The 12,979-nt window shown below is 38.1% G+C and overlaps 1 protein-coding gene across 1 annotated transcript in view; it reads right to left on the bottom strand.

The window, feature by feature from the left end:
- LOC126266679 (ras guanyl-releasing protein 3-like) overlaps nucleotides 1-12,979 on the bottom strand; it is a 350,931-nt gene that overhangs the window by 49,577 nt on the left and 288,375 nt on the right. Inside the window, exons 7-8 of the mRNA XM_049971101.1 lie at nucleotides 4,049-4,263; nucleotides 3,794-3,971 (exon numbers count right to left, since the gene is read on the bottom strand). Coding sequence (XP_049827058.1) covers nucleotides 3,794-3,971; nucleotides 4,049-4,263 — 393 coding nt within the window. The remainder of the gene's footprint in view (nucleotides 1-3,793; nucleotides 3,972-4,048; nucleotides 4,264-12,979) is intronic.

Here is a 12,979-nt window from a genome sequence, read left to right on the forward strand (position 1 = left end):
CTCCTTACACCTTTCAGCTTTCCCTTCTTTGCTTGAGATTTGTCTTCCATCTGAGCACTTGATATTCATACAACTGCTTCTCTTTTCCACAAAGGCCTCTTTAATTTTCATGTAGGTGGTATCTGTCTTTCCCCTAGTGAAGTATGCTTCTAAATCCTTACATTTGTCCCCTAACTATTCCTGCTTAGCCATTTTGCACTTCCTGTCACTAATAATAATAATAATAATAATAATAATAGCTTTATTCAACATCGAATGGTACACTGCACATGTACAAAGAAACAGTAATGATTAAAGTTATTTGTACAATAAGCAAGACACATTCTTCTGAATACATAATTAATTTACAACAAAATTACAATAAGATGTTTACTGATTTCTATTCACATAATTTCACAAAGCATTTGTTGTTCTTCATATAAGTATGGTACTCTTCTAATGAGTAGAAAAGGTGTTTTACTAAAAATTTTGTAAGTTGATGTTTCAGTTTAATTGTAGGAAGAGCCATGACTGCACAAGGCAGTGCATTAGCTAATTTCATACCTGTGTAATGAGGCCCCCTTTCGTAAAGTGCTGTTCTGTGGTTGCCAATGTAAAATCTTTCTTTATTTCTAGTATTGTACTGGTGGAAATCTGAATAAGTGTTTGGGTGCAGTCTTTTCACAAGCAATATGGCTTTTAGAATGCATGTGTTTATAACAGTTAACACCTCTGTTTTTGGAAACAAGTTGTGACAAGATTCCCTATATTTTGCTCCGCAGATTATTCTCACACCCCTGTTTTGAAGAATGAGTAGCTTATCTAGATTAGCTTTGGTTGTTGCCCCCCCAAATTTCAATACCGTAGTTCAAGTGAGAGGAGAAAAGAGCATGGTATGCAGTCTTTAGGACTACGGTGTCTCTACAGAACTTGCTATAGCACTGATTGCAAACATATTTTTTGACAACTTAGTTGCTAGGGAGTCAATGTGTGTGTCCCATTTCAGGTTGCTTTGGATTGTTATGCCAAGGAATTTTACACTAGACTCTTTCTTTACCAATTCGTTGCCCATGTATAATTTATAAATGTTTGTATTCCCTTTTGCATACTTCATTTGCTGCATTTTTAAATTTCCTCCTTTTGTCAGTCAAATTCAATATTTTTTGTGTTATCCAGGGATTTCTACAAGGCCTTGTCTTTTTACCTATTTGATCCTCTGCTGCCTTCACTATTTCATCTCTTATAGCTACCTATTTTTCTTCAATTATATTCTTTTCCCCTGTTCTGGTCAACCATTGTCTAATGCTCCCTCTGAAACTCCCAACAAACTCTGGTCCTTTCAGTTTATCCAGGTCCCATCTCCTTAATTTCCTATCTTTTTCCAATTTTTCAGTTTTAATCTACAGTTCATAATAAATAAATTGTGGTCAGAGTCTACATCTGGCCCTGTAATGGCCTTACAATTTAAAATTGGGTTCTGAAATCTGTCTTACTATTACATAATCAATCTGAAACCTCCAGGTATCTCCAGGTCTCTTCCATATGTACAACCTTCTTTTATGAGAAAAGATTAAAATATGCTCTGTCCAAAATTCTACCAGGTGGCTTCCTCTTTCATTCCTTTCTCCTATTCAATATTCACCAACTATTCCTTATCTTCATTTTCCTACTATCTTATTCCAGTTCACACCCCAACTAAATTTTCATCTCTTTTAACTATCTTAATTTCTTTTATTTGTCACACATTTCTTCAATCTCTTCATCATCTGTGAAGTTGGTTGGCATGCAAACTTATACTACTGTGGTAGGTGTGGGCTTCACATCTATGATAATGCATTCACTCTGCTGTTCGTAGCAGCTTACCCAGTCCTATTTTCTTATTCATTATTAAACCCTCCTGCTTTATCCCTATTTGACTTCGTATTTATACCCATGTATTCACTTGACCAGAAGTCCTATTGTTCCTGCCACTGAATGTCACTAATTTCTACTATATCTAACTTCAACTCATCCATTTCCCTTTTTAAATTTTCCAGCCCATCTGCCTGATTAAGAGAACTCACAGTCCACACTTGGATCCTTAGAACACCAGTTTTGTTTCTCTTAATGATGACATCCTCCTCAGTAGTCTCTACCTGGAGATCTGAATGGAGGACTATTTTACCTCAAGAATATTTTATGCAAGAGGACACCATCATCATTTGACCACAGCATAGAGCTGCATGCCCATGGGAAAAATTACAGCTGTAGTTTCCACTTGCTTTCGGCTGTTCACATTATGATCACAGCAAGGCCATTTATGTTGATCAGTCAATCATCCAGACTGTTGCCTCTGCCACTACTGAAAAAGCTGCTGTCTCCCTTCAGAAACCACACAGTTGTTTGATCTCTCAACAGGTACCCCTCCATTGGGATTGCATCTATGGGTCAGCTATCAGTATTGCTGTGGCATGCAGACCACCACACCAACAGCGAAGTCCATGGTTAATGGTGGGTTATGAAATGAAATGAAAAGAAATGCTCTCAATTGGCTGTTATTCCTCTTTTGCAAAAAATTATTAAGAACATTATGAAATGAATGTTCTTATTAATTTTTTGCAAAATATGGATAACAACCAATCAAGAGCATTTCTTTGAGTATGTGGTATACCATCAAAAAGCATTAATAGTCAGTGATATGTATAGTGTATATAAAATAAAATTTTATTACTAGTGTTTGGGATGCTTGATGACTCATGTGACATGAATATAGGTAAATGTGACATAATCTAAATTAAATACAGATAATTGATGTAAAAAATAAAGAAGAAACATAATCAGAAACACCATAAGAAAATTGACCAATAGTATTAAAGAAAGAGAAAAATGTGGTAAGTTTTCTGAACACCTCAAGTTCAAAAATATTGGCAAATACCACAGCTCAGAGCTGAGTCAAGCTGCATATAAACTGATGTGTAACTATTGACCAGCTTTCTGTATCGTCAATGGCATTACTAAGCTATCAGTAAACATGAATTGACACTTTATAGTTTAGATTAGACTGATAGCTCACATTACTCTGGTTCAGAGAATACTTTGACTTCCAGGTTTCTTAATCTCTTCTTGCTTGTCATTCTGATATACTCATCTTCATTGACAAGTCCATATCCAGGACATACGAGATACTATAACTGCCATCAACATTTTCATTTACATGATAATATTATTATTGATTTGATGAGAATTTAAGAGCAATAATAACATAAGGATAAGAAGACAAGTGTGTTTATGGCAAGGCTATTGGGGCAAGCAGATAGAAAAATGGCAAAGGCATTAAGAGGAAGAAGAGGTGATGAAGTCTAATTACATATGACACATGTAATGTCACGCAACAGTTGAGGTACCTGCTTAAGACAAGTGGTAGAAAAGTTTTGAATTCCTAACCTTTAAATATTTTTAAATTCTCCAGGAAGGGTGTGATATTACATCATATTCCTCATCTAACAATTTTCCTGAATCTTCCACTTCTGTGAAGACTGTCACAAGTTACACATTCTTGCCTTGTCTTGTTTTGCATCCTCCTGAGACAAAGGTGGATCCTTCTTAACTTGGGTCCTGTCTGATCCATATCTAACATCCCTCTAACATGCTGTAACCATTTCACGCACGCATGCACACACACACACACACACACACACACACACACACACACACACAGAAAAATACTGGATCTACCCTGTTATTATATTATCATCTTTATTTTATTAATTTTTCATTGCCGTATTCACTGATTCATGTGAAATTATGTTTGAACAAGATAGAAAATGATTCTTACTCTCAAAGTGTTGACCAGGTCCATGTTAACATTGATAGGTGCTGTGCTCAGCTGAACCTCTTCTAAATCCTTAAATATCAAGTATAGCTGTGCCATTTTACGAAAATTTATCATTTCTCCATCCAAAGTATCTGGCAGTGCCACATGTAAGGCGATCATGTCTTTGAGATGTATTCCTCTGCAAAATATTACAACCAGTGAGCATGCATCAGAGGACTCTCTAACAAGTAAATTTTATGGAACAGAAATACTCACAGGATTGGTATCCTGAAACCACAACATTCATGCAGCAACTTTCTATAATTGCTAAAATTGTTTGTGGAAGACAACAGATCTGTCATTTCAGTCAGTGACTTTTTACTTTCGGTGGGTATGCAGGCCATTGTCTTTGATAAACGAGCCAATACACTGTGACTGACACTTCCAACAACAGCCATCAATGAATTAAAATTTTGCAGTTCTAATAGTTTCTGTAACAAATTAAACCAAGTATGAATTATAGGCTGATAAAATGATAAAAACATGCAAAGATAAAGTATTTTTATATCTTAAATAAGAATGTCACCTGTTTTCTTTCTTTCTTTTTTTTATTGAATTGTCTTCATTCTGTTTTTCATTTGATCACAGAAGCATCCAAGTCAGATCACTTTAGTAGTGTACCATTTGAAATAAACAAAAATGCTTACCAAGCCAAATTTGAACATTTTACTGCCAATAAATGTGTACATTTGCCTGATTAAAGCCATCCATTTGAGTTAACATAAATTGCATAAATCAAAACAAATGTCTAGTAGGTATCTATTTCTACAAACCACCTTTCAAATGATCTCTGTAGGAGATTAGTAGTGTGGAGTCATGCTTTGAGAAAACTGTGAGGGTTACCTAGCCAGTTTATCATTAAAAATTTTATTTTATTGTTAATTTTTCATTTTAATATTCTTCTGTAATGTTCAAGTACAATTCATGTTGGCCTAAGTGTCAAGTGGCATTGTTGTCCCTTGCTCTGGCTTTCCCACAGCAATGATGTGATTCCTTTCATACCCCTTTTTCTTGGACTTCATTCTGACATCAAAAGTAGTGTCTTCTTATGACTGCCAAGACTGGCTAAGACTTCACAAACCAATGTGGACATGCCTACTTGTATTCGGAACAAAGAATGAACTTCATTTTTGTTCATGGAAATATCTTATAATTCAACAGTCCTTAACAGTTGTCTACACCATATCTACCCTGACCAGGCCCCTCTGCATCTACATAAACTGGTGTCAGAAGTGGGATATCCCACCTTTTGGTCTACGCCCAAAGACCATAGTTTCATCATGATAACACCTGCCATAATAAACATGTCAGAAGCTAGCTGACTGGCAATAGAATAGATAGGGCAGTTGTGCTGTGTCCATACACAGTGCATTTTCAAGCTCTTTCTATTGCTCACTCTGTTGCCAGTGGTATTTTGACACATCACTGTAGGCTGACTATGGTATCAGTATATTCTGCTCCATCAAACACAGGTAGCAGGGTGCTAGATGCTATGAGACAGAGTCATCCAGCTTACTTCCATCTTGGGGACCTTGCCTTGTCACAAGAACCAGAAGCATCTTACCGCATTGCTACCACATCAGCGTCGAGATGACTATTGTAACTGTTGCTAAAACACTACTTAAAGCTGTGACCATTTCATCTGAGGGTGATGAATATGCAGCAGCCATCAGAGAAATTAGTGGTATTTTTATGTTGGTGTCATTTAGGTAAGAAGTCTGTTGCTGTACTTATCTTACGTTTCAAGGTGCCCACTACCTACTCGTAAATGAATAATTGAAGACCTACATAAAGCTTTGCAGGATCAGATAGTAGCTGTTGCCCTCAAAAATTTTGAACTGCAGGAACAAATGCAAGCAAAACAAGAGCCTCTATCTGATCAAAAAGTATACTTAAGCATTCAGGTGTCTTTTAATAAGGCAAATACACATATGACAATTCCTTTCTTTGCCTCACCATCAATTTTGTTACTTTCACCCTGCAAGAGCTCATGCTCTTCAGTATGCCTCATATTATTTCACATTCAGGCAGCAGGTAGTGAGCTATCTCAGAGTACCTTGCAGACATGTGACAACAGACTATTAAAGAAATGGAAAATCAAGGATATGATGGTTTGGTTCACATGACTGAAGTTTTCAAAATACAAAGCACTCTCAGCAATGGCTTTTAATCTCCATGGTATCAGTGGGTTAGAGCAGGTTTAGGTAGGTGAAATAGATGTGGCACAACATCTTGTATTGGTGAAACAGGAAAGCACCACAGACTGAGAAAGTTAATAATTATTGTGAATATTGTAAAAAGTTCATGTTTCCTGTGAATTTGGTGCTATTTCTTCACACACAACTGATATACTTAGGCAAATGTTGCATTACAGGTATAAAATGCTGTGCTGTAAGAATCACAAGTACATGTTCTCCCCTTCTGCAGTAGTGCACCACCTTACCCCTCCCCTCCTGCTAAATGAGTGTGCCCTCCCTCCTCCTCCTGCTTTTCTTTGGGCCCACTATCATGGATTAATGGCACTGAGCAAGATGGCACAGAAGTTAGCACACTGGATGCGCATTCAGGAGGATGACAGTTCAAACCCACATCTGGCCATCCTGATTTAGGTTTTCCATGGTTTCCCTAAACTGCTTCAGGCAAATGCTGGATATGATTCCTTTGAAAGGGCATTGTGGACTTTCTTCCACATCCTTCCCTTATCTGAAAGGACCAATGAACTCGCTGTTTGGTCCACTCCCCCCCAAATCAATCAACCAGCCAATGGATTAGTGGCCTCTCACAGCCACCTTCTCAGTTTATCTTGCCTACACGTGGCTGTTGTTGAAATATGGGGAGTCTTGCTCTGTGCTCTGTGGCACATTGCTGATTTTTATCACCAACAGTTTCACTCTATCTCTTCACTACTAGCCATACTACTGATAGGAGTCTTACCATGCCCACCACTAACAAAATTATAATTTTCTCAATTAATTATTGGATGATTTAAATCTTCATTGATGATTAAAATATGACTCAGTAACTTACATGCAAGTGGACCAAGGGTTTCTCTAAAGTTTTCGGTTACATCAGGAGATGAGTCTGATGGGTGACAGAAAGAATCAATTATCATTTTATGTCCACCCCTATTACTGAGCCTTGTCCAAACAGTCTCACATACAGCTTCAATTCCTACCTCAGTGGATTTCAGTTCCTTGTCTATTGTGACAAGTACACCACATCCATTTCCAATTTCCTATCCTTTTGAAATATGATTAAATTTTCCCCAAAAATTTCACTATCATCAATTTCAGGTTTCAACCATCTTTCTGTAACTAGTGTTATGCAAGTTTCACTGCTTTTCATGAAAGCTTCAAACTCCTGCACTTTCTTGCGAATGCTCTGGCAGTTAACCATTAGGATTTTAATACTTTCACTCATGGGAGGTAACTTTGAATTTCACAATGATACTGCTGGGTTCCCTACAACTGTCATTATCTGGATTGGATGGGAATTTGCCTAATCTAAAAAAACCTTGTGTGCACCCTACACACAGTTAGCTACCCGAGTAGCAGCCTCTGATGTGCAGTGCACAAGCAAAGGACCATGACCAGTTCTGGGGACAATGCTGCAAACTGTGAGCTTCTTGAAATTCCATGTGCAAGGCTGGTCTTCTCAACCTTCTCTGCCAGTCACTGGATTGGCCCAAGAATGACCTAAAGCCCATGTGACAGGCATTATTTGTTCCAGCACACATCAGAATATGCAGTTTGTTGCACAATGTTCCCTCAATGGCTGCTGGAATAGTTTCATCAACAAATTGAATGAGGCCCCCACGCATACACACTGAGTGCACCTGGTGTCCTTTCCTGTCCCTAGCTGCCATTTCCCTAAGGGATACCATCATTCACCATACATTTGAACTGCCAATGGTTAATAGACCCCTTCCCTTTTGGATTTGTCTTCTCCAGACAATACAGGTTTTCCCAAAACAGGTGAAGTGAGTCCCACTGATTCAATTTCAGTGAGAGACAGCACCCCATACTTGTTGGTTAGGGTGATCTGTACAACACCCCGAGTCCTCCCTGGTCCCCGTCCTACCCTGTACAGGATGCCTAGATCCATCATTAACATGCCACTCACAGTCAGGTGGATGAGTAATGACAGATAGTGTACTTTCTACAGAGGAGACAGGATCCATGGGAGGGGATAGTACTTGAAGTACCTGTGGTACAGGTATCACAGGTACACAACTCTTGACAGCTCTTCCAACACACCAATTCATAGCAGCTACCAATCATTAGACAGAGGTCAGGGTGATTTCTAGCTGCTTATGAACATCAACTAACTCATCCTGTGTTCAGGAACAGCATTCACAGTGGGGCTGCATTTTGTTGGAGCAATCTATTGCAAGGCAGTAAACAAATAACTTTAAATTAAGCTCATTGATTATCTTTTAATCTGTTGAGCTAAAAAGTTGCTAATTCCCTGTAATAATTGAAGCAAAAACACAAAATGAAATTCCTATTAAGGTAACACAAAAACCTGTGGAAAAAACTACTTGTTTCCTAAAATGTTTTGAGGTTAATTACAGTTGTTAGAAAACTCAAAAACAAAGTTAATTTATGATAAATGCAGATATTATATAGGGCTACTCCTCTTTAAGGGAAAACTAGGTGTAACACAACATGTTAGAAAATGTGCTATGGTAACTAAATCACAGATGCCAATTTGCTACAAATTGGTCACACATAATGCAAAGGACAATGGCAGTTTCTGAAAATTCTCAGAAACACATTTTTAATTGTGTGGATATACAATGAAGTTCAGGGGGTGATGTATTCTCCAGCACAACTGTGAACCACAAGTACTGATTCACTACAAAATAAATAATGTATGCAAAACACTAGTAGTGGTAACTTATAAAAATATTTTTTTGTTAGTGTTTGAAAAGTCTCAAACTAACTTTATGACAGATTCTGTGGGGCTGGAGACAAAGTGCATTTAACACTGGGCATTTTACACTGGAGTGGCTTCACCAGATTTTACTATATTTCTTGTTATGTCATGAAAGGCACTGTCAGGGTGTACACAGGGACAAGCAAAAAATATTCCTAGATTTTTTTTCCATGTTTTCTCAGTTAAAAATACTCTTTTTCCCAGGTGAAAATACACTTTTTGCATGTTAAGTGACAGCATATATTCCCTTGAACTCTAAAACTCATCAGTCCTTTGAATGGTTAAGGTTTAGAACTTTCTGGAACTTTTTTTTTTTTTTTTTTTTAAAAGCGTTTTGGAAAGAGCTTTGATGTGGAGCAACACATAAGCTCCATATTTTCACATTAAAAAAGTATAAATTCGTGTTCCATTACACACATTAGTTTTTGAAGCATTGAAATAGAAATCACAATGCGCTTTTGTAAGCCAATAATAGCTCATGTCATGTGATCCCACCAGTTGATGACAGCAGATATTCAGATTACAGGAAATGTGATGTAGTCGGCCAATAGCAAACATCACTGCTCAGTAGCATGAACACAAAAATAGGAAAAGTTAATGGTTTATACAGTGAGGATCAAAGAATCATAACTGTTATGTTATTTCAGGTAGTGGGTGAGCTGTTGGCTTTCACACAGTTCCCGCTAGGTAGCAGCAGTATGCACCAACTTGAGTTGTAGTAAAAATGATGTCAGGATAACAGAAAGCATTTTGTGTTCTATGTTTTGTGCAATGCATGTCAGTAATAGCTATTCAGCATGATTTTCATACTATGTATGGTGTGGATCCTCCTACAGCGCAGTGCATTAGACAATGGCAAGAATAATTCCAAGAAACAGGTTATTTGTGTAAAGGCAAATTGCTGGGCCATCCACAAGTGTCTGACACAAATGTCAAATGTATCCACCTTAGTTTCACAAGCAGTCAGCAGAAATCCATTCATCGTGCAGCTCGACAGCTCAATATGTCCTGATGTCCATGTGGCATGTGTTGCATCAAAGTTTAACACATGAAATCATACAAAATTCAGCTAGTGAAAACTCTTTGTAACTGTGACAAACAACAATTTGTGGAGCTCTGTAATTTCATTCTTGGCAAGATGCTGGATTCCAGTTTTCCTCCACTTTTAGTGTTTAGTGATGAGGCAACATTCAATTTAAGTGGAAAGGTGAACCATCATAATGTGAGAATTGAGGTACAGAATAGCCAAATGAAGTTGTGCAACATGAGAGGGACTCTCCAAAATTTAATGTGTTTCCTGCAGTTTCACGGGAAAAGGTGTATGGTCCATTTTTCTTTGCCAAGAACACTGTTACAAGAAGCACATACCTCGATATGCTTGAGAACTTTCTTTTCCAATGGCTGGAAACTAATTCAAATAACTTCATTTACTAGCAGGATGGGGTATCACAATTCTGGCATCTGGAAGGGTGAGAATTTTTAAATAAGAGGACTGCTGAGCAGTGGATTGGTCTCAATTGACCAAATGATTCAGCTTTACATTACTGGCCTCCAAGGTCACCAAACCTGACTGTATGTGATTATTTCTTGTGGGGATTTATAAAAGACTCTGTTTATGTGCCTCCATTGCCAACAACAATGAGTGAACTGAGACATCACATAACAGCAGCTTTGGAAGCTATAATTCAAGAGACACTTGTTGCAGTGTGGGAACAATTTGAATACCGCATTGGCATATGCCATGCATCGCAATAAGGGCATATAAAACACTTATAAAAAGGTACAAAAAAAATCCGTTTTGAATGTCCCATTTATCAAAAGACAAAATTCATTCTATATGTTTATTAGTTTCAGAAATATAGACATGCCAAATCAGGTGATTCTTTTTGGTACACCCTGCATGTAGTGTAACTGCAAGAAAAGCCAAGCATTGGTAGAATACTGGGGAAGAGCAATTGGTCTACAAATAAGACTGCTCACAAATCACTCATGCAACACTTCTAGAATATTACTTAAGTGTATGGGATCCATACCACATATGACTAACAGCAGATATTGAACATATACAGAGAAGGGCAGTGCAAATGGTCACAGGTTTGTTTAATCTGTGGGAATATGTCATTTTTGTTAATATGTGTTTTCAGGTGGGCATTGCTGAACATTTATTTGTACATCTTTTTGTCTGTTTCTTGCATTTTTGTCTTTCAATATTACTCCCCCCCCCCCCCCCCCCCCCCACTCCACCCTCAGTTCAGGTGCCACAGCTGCAAGCATTAGATCATTAGATGCCACAAAGCATTAAAAAAAAAAACCTCTAGAGCGGTCTGGCTCGACCCATAACCACCTAGATCAATGTTTTTTTAAATTTTTTTTAGAAAGGAGATAAGGAAAGGAGATAAGGATTTTTATTGTCTATAATATATTATACAATCAGCATTAATCTTTATTTTACAATTCCCGTTACCAACTTTGGCCCCTATAAACAGGTACTCATCAGCATTTAATTTCTTCTTCTTCCTAGTACTCAAAACAAATGGCATGCTTGGAACTAGAGTACCATAAGGCTGTTTAGCCAACAGTGCCTTGCTGGTCAATTTAATAAGCAGCAGTTAATTGGAGGCCCGAATGTGTTTTGAGGCCTGCATCTGAACTTTACCTGCGATGTACAGGCATTGTTTGGAGGTAGTACTTGGCTTACACTTGCTGTTGTGTGGGGCAATCAAGCAGATTATGGTGGCCTTGAAGCTTTTCCTGATGCAAATATTCTCACTTGGAAGACATGGAGTATTTCGGAGACTACAGGACTGTTGGCTAAACAGCCTTATGGTTTCTCTAGTTCCAAGCATGCCATTTGTTTTGAGTACTAGGAAGAAGAAGAAATTAAATGCTGATGAGTACCTGTTTATATGGGCCAAAGTTGGTAACGGCAATTGTAAAATAAAGATTAATGGTGATTGTATGATATATTATAGACAATAAAAATCCTTATCTTACCAAAGTTGGTAACGGCAATTGTAAAATAAAGATTAATGGTGATTGTATGATATATTATAGACAATAAAAATCCTTATCTCCTTTTCTTATCTCCTTTCCAAAAAAAATAAAAAAAACATTGATCTAGGTTTTAGATGTATGCTCCCCAGTTCTCAGCTATGCTACAGATCATTTTGCAAATACAAACTTTATTTATGAAAATATACAGTACAATCACCAACAAACTTTACATATTCACATACACCTTTTCCTTTAACCCAAATAAATACAGACTCATTGACAGATATTTTCCTCCTGTTACGTGTATATAAAGACAAAGAAGAAGGCGAGACATAGGCTGATTTACCAAAATACTTATTAGCTAATTCAGATATATGGTAGGTGGTACTTGTTCTGGCAGGCACACAGCATTGGCCAGTAGCTACTGCAGTGTATTGAGCAGGTTAGAAATCTGGTTTGCCTGAAACTGAAGCATCTGAAGGAGGCAACAGCATGTCACACCACAAAGGCGGCTGACACAATCCGCCGAACGGCTTACGCAATCTTGGCAGCGCGCCTGCCTGGCACACAGCGGACGCGAGCACCTAGATTTACTAGTGCTCGCGGCCGGGATAACGCTCTGCCGGCAGGCTGAAATATTCTAAGTCCGAATCAAGGTCACGCGTGTTCGGACTTGTATATAAACGAGCGAGCTGCGTGCAGCGGCTATGTCGCGCTGCTGCTGCTGCACAGGCAACTGCATTGAACGCTGCCAAGATGCCATACAGAAGATATCGCTGCTGTTCCAAACAGACAGTCTACAAGACAATCGAGAACATCGAATTTCGTACAACAGCTGGAGACAAGTATTCCAGTGAAGTCCGTTGCTGCTCAAGCCCTGCTGGATGGTCCTGCTGTTTTTGTGAGCTGCAGACTTAATTTTAGTTTGCAACAATTTTGCGATCAGGAAGAGGAATGGCTCGAGTGGCTCTCACAGTCTGAGGCACATTTACTCGCCCATCATGTACCAAGTACTGTGAAACTTCCTTATCTATTATCAACACTAGGAAGTGCAGTGTTCAGATTAATTCAGAAACTCTTTCCTAATATCACTTCGAGTGAACTGTCATATGACGCAGTGATAGACTCACTAACAAACTATTATGACCAACAAATGAAAGTGGTAGCAACTAGGTATTAATTCTTTAATTGTAAAAAAACAGTTAGAACAAACTT

The sequence above is a fragment of the Schistocerca gregaria genome, chromosome 4 (genome assembly GCF_023897955.1).
Source record: "Schistocerca gregaria isolate iqSchGreg1 chromosome 4, iqSchGreg1.2, whole genome shotgun sequence".
In the NCBI taxonomy this organism is placed as follows: Eukaryota; Metazoa; Arthropoda; class Insecta; order Orthoptera; family Acrididae; genus Schistocerca; species Schistocerca gregaria.